At 46.3% G+C, this 10828-nt stretch overlaps 1 protein-coding gene across 1 annotated transcript; it reads left to right on the top strand.

The window, feature by feature from the left end:
• The first annotated feature begins 1200 nt into the window (after positions 1-1200).
• On the top strand, positions 1201-6967 carry LOC128702048 (E3 ubiquitin-protein ligase TRIM71-like). Its single transcript, XM_053796057.2, has 2 exons — positions 1201-1319; positions 2774-6967. The coding sequence occupies exon 2, from the start codon at positions 2775-2777 to the stop codon at positions 5364-5366; it is 2592 nt and encodes an 863-aa protein (XP_053652032.2). The 5' UTR covers positions 1201-1319; position 2774; the 3' UTR covers positions 5367-6967.
• Positions 6968-10828: the final 3861 nt, after the last annotated feature.

The raw sequence follows: 10828 nt of genomic DNA, 5'->3' as shown, positions 1-10828 counted from the left end.
TACTCGATGCTGAAGAACAGATGGTGTCAAAACTGGTTTAGAAAACCAGTTTTGACATCTTACACATAAGTATAATTACAAATGCAAAGTCATGAAGATCGGGGAAGGGCAAAGAAGACCGCAGACGGAGTTCAAGGTGAAAGATCTTGGGGCGAGTATAACACCGAGCACGTCTCTGGAAGCACACATCAACCAGATAACTGCTGCAGCACATGGGTGCCTGGCAAACCTGAGACTAGTGTTCCGATACCTTAGTAAGGAATCATTCAAGACACTGTACACCGTGTAAGTCAGACCCATACTGGAGTATGCAGCACCTGTTTGGAACCCACACTTGATCAAGCATGTCAAGAAATTAGAGAAAGTGCAAAGGTTTGCGACAAGGTTAGTTCCAAAGCTAAGGGGAATGTCCTATGAAGAAAGGTTAAGGGAAATCGGCCTGACGACACTGGAGGACAGGAGGGTTAGGGGAGACATGATAACGACATACAAAATACTGTGTTGAATAGACAAGGTGGACATAGACAAGATGTTACAGAGATGGGACACAGATACGAGGGGTCACCCTTGGAAGTTGAAGACTCAGATGAGTCAGAGGGATGTTAGGAAGTATTTCTTCAGTCATAGAGTAGTCAGGAAGTGGAATAGCCTAGCAAGTGAGGTATTGGAGATAGGAACCATACATAGCTTTAAGATGAGGTATGATAAAGCTCATGGAGCAGGGAGAGAGAGGACCTAGTAGCAGGGCCAGGAGCTGAGTCTCGACCCCTGCAACCACAATTAGGTGAGTAGGTGAGTACATAATTACAATTATTGTACCTAGTAACATGTGTGAATTACCTAGGTCCTTGGGTAACCCAGAAAAGACAGACAAGGTGACTTATTTCCATTGGGGCCCTTGTAGTATCTTATTTAAAGCCCGGCTGTAAGTTTCAGTAGAAATTATCCATGATTATAACCTTAAAAATTAGAACAGATAAGTAACTCAACTGTTTGAGCTTCACCAAAATAATGCAGCTTCAAGAAAAGTGACCTAGCCTCCCTGTCCACTCTCCTCTCCTCTCCTCTCCTCTTCTCAAGTGAGACCGTCATCCCTAAGCCCCTCCTTAATAGAATTTCTGGAGCTGCCGCTTACGTTAATTTCCCGTTGAAGTTTCCTCTATACTGTATTATCATGAGTAACTTGCTTTTCCTTGGTGCAGGTATGTGTTGTTTGCCCAGTGTGTGTGGGGTGTCATCATCCTGGGCGGGAAGGAGTTTGATTGGCTGGGGCCCAGGGTAGCAGGAGGTGACCTCTCTCCACCTACTGTAATATAAAGGTGAAATGAATTGCCACTCCTTCAGCCTCCTCCTTGATAAAAATTTAAATACTACACCTCGTGTACAAAAGTTTTGGCACCACTGTATTCTTGTACTCCATTTTGCACATATTGAGTAACCTCTCTCCACAGGACACAAATGCAACTAATGCAACATTCTATTGTGGCAATGTTTCACTCTCCAGGAGCTTTGTCAAGCTGTTACACACAATACAAGGATACAGAGGGTACATAGAGGTATAGTGTGTCCCTGTATTGTTTGTAATGGCTGACAAAGCTTCTGGAAAGCTAAACGTTGCCACAATAAATTGTTGCATTTGTGTCCTTTTACTGTGGAGAGATGTTTATCAATATGTTCAAAATGAAAATACAAGAGTATAGTGTCTTTTTACCTAACATATTGTTGGTAATTCTACTAACGTTATTACAATCTCTCCACAGACTATACTCTAGCTACCTTCCTATAGTTCACCTCATTTTTCATACTCTCCAGTCAAAACATTCACTCCCAAATGTCCAAATACATTTACGTCATGCATTTTTCCTGATTCCAGTCATAAGTTTAATATCTTTATTATACACCCATCCTGTGGGACAGAGGCACATAATGGGTCCAGGGCTTCCAGTCGGATGTCCAGTTTTTCATTGATTGCCTACTAGATTATTTATTGAAGCCCTAAACCCATGTAGATTATTTGTCACAAAGTGGTGAAGGCTTGATTCTCAGTTTTCTAATCTCAAGGCATCATTCAATATATATTCACTTATTCCCTGCCCCCCTCCCAATACCAAGTAAAAGTGACTCAAGAAATCGTAATGACACGATTGCAAACAAACCATACCCTCGGCCGGGATTGAACCCGCGGTCATAGAGTCTCAAAACTCCAGCCCGTCGCGTTAGCCACTAGACCAGCTAGCCACAATAAGATTCATCCAACTAGGTATATTTCTACACCATAGGAAGGTTAGCACAGGCACCTCTGTGACCACAAATGCAAGTTTTTACAGACGGCCACGCTAGCTGGAGATTCGTCTGTCTTGAGCTAGAGTTCGTCACGGCCACGCTAGCTGGAGATTCGTCTGTAAAAACTTGCATTTGTGGTCACAGAGGTGCCTGTGGTAACCTTCCTATGGTGTAGAAATATACCTAGTTGGATGAATCTTATTGTGGCTAGCTGGTCTAGTGGCTAACGCGACGGGCTGGAGTTTTGAGACTCTATGACCGCGGGTTCAATCCCAGCTGGGGGTATGGTTTGGTTTACCAAGTAAAAGTAATGGTAATAGTAGAATATTCACTAAGAGTGCTAAACTCATTTGGGTCACTCAGCACTAAAAGGAAGGAAATTCTGTAAGAGAAATATATTTGGAAACTAATAAATTTCAGAGATTTCAGAACTTAAAATCCATTGCAGTACGGTAATTAATGTATTTTTAAAAAAGTTTTTTTTTTACAGGATGGCGAGTGCATACCCAGGTGGACTGGGCAGTGCCAAGGAGCGGTTGGATGGGCTTGGGCCGACTGGGCTTGGTGGATTGGGTGGAGGTGGGCTGGGCGGACTTGGTGTGGCGATGTCGATGGCTAGAGGCATGTCTACTGGAGATAGATTAAATATGGGTAATAACAATAGTGGAATGGTGTGTCCATTATGTCGCAGTAGCTTGGAGGATGCTCGTGTACTGCCTTGTCTTCATGCTGTATGTGGCCCATGTTTGGACTCGCTCCTTGTGGGCACTACCTTGGACTGTCCTACGTGTCATACCGAACTCAACCTCGACCAGCCATTAGATGCACTCAATCCTCCACTCTTCCTGCCTTCTATTCTTGAAATGGTATCTGCAGATGATGAGATTACAAACCCCCCACCTCCAACCAGTATGGTCAGTCCCAATGCACCTCATGTCAACAACCGGGAGCAGTTACCTCCAATATCGCTCTTACACAAGGAACTAGCAGTCAACAGTCGAAATTCCCTCTATCTATGTGCAAGTTGTGATGACAGGCAGGCTGCCACATCACGCTGTCGGGACTGTAATGATGCCCTCTGTGACAACTGTGTTCGTGCACATCAGCGTGTTCGCCTTACTAAAGATCACTTCATTGTTCGATTACCAAATGAAGATGGCAATAATGGTATTGGTAGCAGTGGTAATGGCAACTTAGGTGGAGTTCGCACACATTATCAAGAAGACAATTGTCATTCACCACACAGTCTGGCTTCGCCCCCTCCAGCAATTTCTTCACATAGTTCTCCACATCAGTCTGTTGTATATTGTAATATGCATGATGGAGAGGTGATTAGACTTTACTGTGAAATGTGCAATGCTGCCATCTGCAGAGAGTGCACTCTGCGCGATCATTGTGGCCATTCTTTTGTGTACTTGCAGGATGCTGCTGAGACATCTCGCTCTGTCACGATGAAGCTGCTGACTGAGGCTAGGACTGGAATTAGAGCTATTGAAGATAGTATTGGTGTAACAAAACGTATGGTGGATCATGTGGACCTTCGTGCTCAAGCTGTAGCCAGTGATGTTCGCACCACTACACGTCGTCACATATCAGCATTGGAAGATCGTGAGCGGAAGTTGTTGCACAAGGTGGAAAGAATTCGTCAACTTAAAGGCAAAACTCTTCAAGACCAAATTGATGACCTCAGTACTGCCCTTGCAAGGCTTACACATACTGTTGATACCCTTGGCTCTTCTGTGGATTCTGCTAATCATCTAGAGCTGCTTAAAACTCGGGACAAACTTATAGCAGAGATGAATGAACAGAGACAGATTAAAGCCCATCTTAACCCTTATGAAGATGATAACATTGTGTTCACTCCTCCTGATAATTCTCTCTACCAAGCCATCAGCACAATGGGTTTTATTTCTTCTTCAGGGTATGCTCTGAATTCAATTGCTGTAGGTACTGGACTGAAACGAGCATTAAGAGGTAAAGTAGCCACTTTTGTAGTGCATGGGAAAGACCATCTTGCAGACCAGAGGCATACTGGTGGTGATCAGGTAACAGTGATGGTTCATGGCCCTGATGGCATGTCTTCAGCGGCTGATGTTGAGGATCGCAAGAATGGCTCTTATTTGGTTAGCTACCAACCCCAGGTAGAAGGGCAGCACGTAATTGCTGTGCTTATGCGTGGAATGCACATACAAGGGTCTCCATTCACTGTACAAGTAAAAACTGGGAGAAATTATTCCTCAGTGGGAAATGTATTACTAACCATAGGTGGTGAAGGAGAAGAGGAGGGTCAGTTATGTCGGCCATGGGGAGTTTGCTCTGATAAAGATGGCTTTATCATCATTGCTGACCGCAGCAATAACCGAATACAAGTCTTCAGCCCAGATGGTACCTTCCACCATTCCTTTGGAACAGCTGGATCACGGCCAGGGCAGTTTGACAGGCCTGCCGGAGTGGCTGCAGATCACATGGGAAGGATTATTGTGGCCGATAAAGACAATCACCGCATCCAAGTCTTTACATTTGATGGGAATTTCTTGTTCAAGTTTGGTGAGAAGGGAAGCAAGAATGGGCAGTTCAACTATCCTTGGGATGTTGCTAGTAATCCAGAAGGCCACATTGTCGTTTCTGATACCCGAAATCACAGGATCCAACTCTTTCGACATGATGGCACTTTTTTGAATAAGTATGGATTTGAGGGTGCTCTGTGGAAACATTTTGATTCACCACGAGGTGTCTGCTTCAATCTTGAAGGTCACATTGTCGTCACAGATTTCAATAATCACCGACTACTTGTGATTCATCCCGATTTTCAGTCGGCAAGATTTCTTGGAAATGAAGGCATGGGAACTGGACAGTTTTTGAGACCACAGGGAGTGGCTGTTGATCAAGAAGGACATATAATTGTGGCAGATTCTAGAAACCACCGTATCCAAATATTCCACCCCAATGGCAGTTTCATGTGCATGTTTGGAATACCTGGCTCTTCACCTGGCCAACTTGACCGCCCCAGTGGAATCTGTGTCTCGCCAGATGGCTACATTATTGTAGTAGATTTTGGGAACAACCGAGTGCAGGTATTCTAATGACCCAGACTGGTGTAATTTTTAATGTTTTATATTTGATATACATCTGTCTGTGAGCTTTAGCGAGCAATGTTTTTTTTTTTAACTCGCCATAAGTGTCTTGCATACCAAGTATACAAAGTACAAAGTGAGAAAACAGCGTACAAATTCTACAGGTATATTGGTGTGTGTAGACTCTCCACAGTAGTTCACTTGTTAATGGAGAATGATACAGGGTATACTTTTATTGTCAGAGGCTTCAAACATTTGTAAATATACTTTAACAGTTTTATTTGGCTAGCTCAGAACAATAGGCTCTAGATTAGATGAATAAATGAAAAATAATTCTCTGGCCATTGAAAAGGATGGATAGCTTGATAGATGGATTTTAATGTGGTGCTCTCAATAGATTACCTCTGTGTTCCTTACCACAATATTTCTTGTGGTCTTAGAATAATATATACTAGTATATCTCAGAATGGTTACTCAGGGATCCATTTTTATTTTTTTTGGCTTATATTCATCATTCCAGACGTGTAAGTTAGCTTACTTATCGGAGGTCCTTGCATACTTGTGTGTACTTCTGCATGAACTCGCCTATTTGTGGTTTCAGGGGTTGAGTCTCAGCTCCTGGCCCAAGGTGTGTTTTGCACATGCACCCTTGTACAGGCATACATTGTAGTACTCATGAAATTTAGCAGTTGATTTAGGGCCCATGAGCACCAGGTCAAGGTTCCGCTGGTTGATGTTTGAAACTCAATATTATTAAATATTGTACTGTATTTCCATTGTAAAAAATCATTGCAGATCAGCATTTTTAATGCATTTTTAGTCTGTAGAGTATATTTTTAGCATCTGCAAAATGCCAAAATCAAACAGATTTCATAGAAATTTGAAATTGCAATTAAATTGTGTCAGAAATATCCAATATTATGTAAAAAATGCAGTAGTATTTAGAAAAATTTAGTAAGACAGTGTTCAGCATACCATGTATTTGGGCACATACAAGTAACTTTATTGTATATGCACCAGCAAGTAACCTTGGCCTGGCCAACAACCCCTCAGCAATGTTCAGTAACTTAACAACTCTGCATAACTACCTCACTCGTTAGGGTTAAGATGCAGCTATTATAAGCTTGTTATGTTGATAACATATACATACCATATCTTAACATGAAATTTGGTGCTGCTTACGCACATTTGGAGATAAAAATCTAATAGGCTGGTTAGTGCGCCTAGCGTTAGTGGTAAGTTTTCCTTACAAAAAATAAAACGGGTGTAGTATCATACAGTATCAATTAAGTTTGTTTTCACTTTAGATTGTGTCACTTTGTGACTATAATTAAGGTTTAGTGCACAGCCTTTTTTTTTTTTTCCAAGGAAATGCCTTGAAATGCTAAGTTAGTTGATCTTCATGATGGCAGGAGTTTAATAATTTGAGTATTGTGGAAAGGGCAGAATTCATGTGCCAGTACAGCTAGTAGTTAAAAATTGGTATTTGTAGACTGTTTGCAGTTACCACAGCCTCCCTCCCAGAGGACCACCTGGTTAGTGTGGCTGGTGGTGCCTGTTTGCAGTTACCACAGCCTTCCTCCCAGAGGACCACCTGGTTAGTGTGGCTGGTGGTGCCTGTTTGCAGTTACCACAGCCTCCCTCCCAGAGGACCACCTGGTTAGTGTGGCTGGTGGTGCCTGTTTGCAGTTACCACAGCCTCCCTCCCAAAGGACCACCTGGTTAGTGTGGCTGGTGGTGCCTGTTTGCAGTTACCACAGACTTTCTTCCAGGGAACCACCTGGTTAGTGAGGCTGGTGGTGCCTGTTTGCAGTTACCACAGCCTTCCTTACAGAGAACCACCTGGTTAGTGTGGCTGGTGGTGCCTGTTTGCAGTTACCACAGCCTTCCTTACAGAGAACCACCTGGTTAGTGTGGCTGGTGGTGCCTGTTTGCAGTTACCACAGCCTTCCTCCCAGAGGACCACCTGGTTAGTGTGGCTGGTGGTGCCTGTTTGCAGTTACCACAGCCTCCCTCCCAGAGGACCACCTGGTTAGTGTGGCTGGTGGTGCCTGTTTGCAGTTACCACAGCCTTCCTTACAGAGAACCACCTGGTTAGTGTGGCTGGTGGTGCCTGTTTGCAGTTACCACAGCCTTTCTTCCAGGGAACCACCTGGTTAGTGAGGCTGGTGGTGCCTGTTTGCAGTTACCACAGCCTTTCTTCCAGGGAACCACCTGGTTAGTGAGGCTGGTGGTGCCTGTTTGCAGTTACCACAGCCTTCCTTACAGAGAACCACCTGGTTAGTGTGGCTGGTGGTGCCTGTTTGCAGTTACCACAGCCTTTCTTCCAGGGAACCACCTGGTTAGTGTGGCTGGTGGTGCCTGTTTGCAGTTACCACAGCCTTTCTTCCAGGGAACCACCTGGTTAGTGAGGCTGGTGGTGCCTGTTTGCAGTTACCACAGCCTTTCTTCCAGGGAACCACCTGGTTAGTGAGGCTGGTGGTGCCTGTTTGCAGTTACCACAGCCTTTCTTCCAGGGAACCACCTGGTTAGTGAGGCTGGTGGTGCCTGTTTGCCATTACCACAGCCTCCCTCCCAGAGGACCACCTGGTTAGTGAGGCTGGTGGTGCCTGTTTGCCATTAGCACAGCCTCCCTCCCAGAGGACCACCTGGTTAGTGTGGCTGGTGGTGCCTGTTTGCCATTAGCACAGCCTCCCTCCCAGAGGACCACCTGGTTAGTGTGGCTGGTGGTGCCTGTTTGCCATTAGCACAGCCTCCCTCCCAGAGGACCACCTGGTTAGTGTGGCTGGTGGTGCCTGTTTGCCATTAGCACAGCCTCCCTCCCAGAGGACCAACTGGTTAGTGTGGCTGGTGGTGCCTGTTTGCCATTAGCACAGCCTCCCTCCCAGAGGACCACCTGGTTAGTGTGGCTGGTGGTGCCTGTTTGCCATTAGCACAGCCTCCCTCCCAGAGGACCACCTGGTTAGTGTAGCTGGTGGTGCCTGTTTGCCATTACCACAGCCTCCCTCCCAGAGGACCACCTGGTTAGTGAGGCTGGTGGTGCCTGTTTGCAGTTACCACAGCCTCCCTCCCAGAGGACCACCTGGTTAGTGAGGCTGGTGGTGCCTGTTTGCCATTACCACAGCCTCCCTCCCAGAGGACCACCTGGTTAGTGAGGCTGGTGGTGCCTGTTTGCCATTACCACAGCCTCCCTCCCAGAGGACCACCTGGTTAGGGAGGCTGGTGGTGCCTGTTTGCCATTACCACAGCCTCCCTCCCAGAGGACCACCTGGTTAGTGAGGCTGGTGGTGCCTGTTTGCAGTTACCACAGCCTTTCTTACAGAGAACCACCTGGTTAGTGAGGCTGGTGGTGCCTGTTTGCAGTTACCACAGCCTCCCTCCCAGAGGACCACCTGGTTAGTGAGGCTGGTGGTGCCTGTTTGCCATTACCACAGCCTCCCTCCCAGAGGATCACCTGGTTAGTGTGGCTGGTGGTGCCTATTTGCCATTACCACAGCCTCCCCCCCAGATGACCACCTGGTTAGTGTGGCTGGTGGTGCCTGTTTGCCATTAGCACAGCCTCCCTCCCAGAGGACCACCTGGTTAGTGTGGCTGGTGGTGCCTGTTTGCCATTAGCACAGCTTCCCTCCCAGAGGACCACCTGGTTAGTGTGGCTGGTGGTGCCTGTTTGCCATTACCACAGCCTCCCTCCCAGAGGACCACCTGGTTAGTGTGGCTGGTGGTGCCTGTTTGCCATTACCACAGCCTCCCTCCCAGAGGACCACCTGGTTAGTGAGGCTGGTGGTACCTGTTTGCCATTAGCACAGCCTCCCTCCCAGAGGACCACCTGGTTAGTGTGGCTGGTGGTGCCTGTTTGCCATTACCACAGCCTCCCTCCCAGAGGATCACCTGGTTAGTGTGGCTGGTGGTGCCTATTTGCCATTACCACAGCCTCCCTCCCAGAGGACCACCTGGTTAGTGTGGCTGGTGGTGCCTGTTTGCCATTACCACAGCCTCCCTCCCAGAGGACCACCTGGTTAGTGAGGCTGGTGGTACCTGTTTGCCATTAGCACAGCCTCCCTCCCAGAGGACCACCTGGTTAGTGAGGCTGGTGGTGCCTGTTTTCCATTAGCACAGCCTCCCTCCCAGAGGACCACCTGGTTAGTGAGGCTGGTGGTGCCTGTTTGCCATTACCACAGCCTCCCTCCCAGAGGACCCCCTAGTTAGTGAGGCTGGTGGTGCCTGTTTGCCATTAGCACAGCCTCCCTCCCAGAGGACCACCTGGTTAGTGAGGCTGGTGCTGCCTGTTTGCAGTTACCACAGCCTCCCTCCCAGAGGACCACCTGGTTAGTGAGGCTGGTGGTGCCTGTTTGCCATTACCACAGCCTCCCTCCCAGAGGACCACCTGGTTAGTGTGGCTGGTGGTGCCTGTTTGCCATTACCATAGCCTCCCTCCCAGAGGACCACCTGGTTAGTGAGGCTGGTGGTGCCTGTTTGCAGTTACCACAGCCTCCCTCCCAGAGGACCACCTGGTTAGTGTGGCTGGTGGTGCCTGTTTGCCATTAGCACAACCTCCCTCCCAGAGGACCACCTGGTTAGTGAGGCTGGTGGTGCCTATTTGCCATTACGACAGCCTCCCTCCCAGTGAACCACCTGGTTAGTGAGGCTGGTGATGCTTGCTGCATGCAGTTTGATGTAGAGCAATAGCAGCCTGGCTGCTCAGGAACTTTCTTCATCTAGGCAGAGACTAAGTATGAAACAGCACAGAATGATAGGGATTTTACAAGTGCTACTACTCATTTTCTCCTGTGAATAAATAGTACTGGGCACTTGTGGTTTAGATTATCTTTTCATGCAGGAAATCTTGCTTAGAAATTTATTGTATATTAATGGATATATTAAACATCTCTAGCTTTGAATTGGGAAAACCCACATGTAGATGGAGACACAATGTAGAAAAGTGTTTCTACATAATCTATGGATACGTTCAAAGTGAAAAGTTCAAACCATACCACGGGCGGGATTTGAACCCGCGGGTTCAAATCCCGCCCGTGGTATGGTTTGTTTGCAATCGTGTCATTACGATTTCGTGAGTCGTGAAAAATTCAATGACCAAACCGTATCCATATTATAAAACGTTCTGTGTGTTTGCTCACTTGTCCTTTTACCTACTTGTCAGTATATACAGTTATTATACACATTGTAGATTTTCACAATAGAGTCCAGTGGTAAATACCAACTGCTCTCTTGAAGCATGGTCAGTATTGTATATTGTATCTCAACTTCTTTTATTTCAGTTTTCCTTCATGTTTATAATTTTAATTATGCAAAACTTCATCTTATGTATAAATGACCTATAACATTTTCCTACTTTTAATTCCATACTGTGGTGGTTCACCATTAATCACTTACTAATTTGTGTAATACCGCATTTATAAATGAAAATAGGAAGACAACGGGTGTACAGAATATGGCATATGTAACATCGTTTG

The sequence above is a fragment of the Cherax quadricarinatus genome, chromosome 7 (assembly GCF_038502225.1).
Source record: "Cherax quadricarinatus isolate ZL_2023a chromosome 7, ASM3850222v1, whole genome shotgun sequence".
Classification (NCBI taxonomy): domain Eukaryota; kingdom Metazoa; phylum Arthropoda; class Malacostraca; order Decapoda; family Parastacidae; genus Cherax; species Cherax quadricarinatus.
The sequence above is the reverse complement of the archived record's forward strand: the minus strand, read 5'-3'. Positions and strand labels throughout refer to the sequence as shown.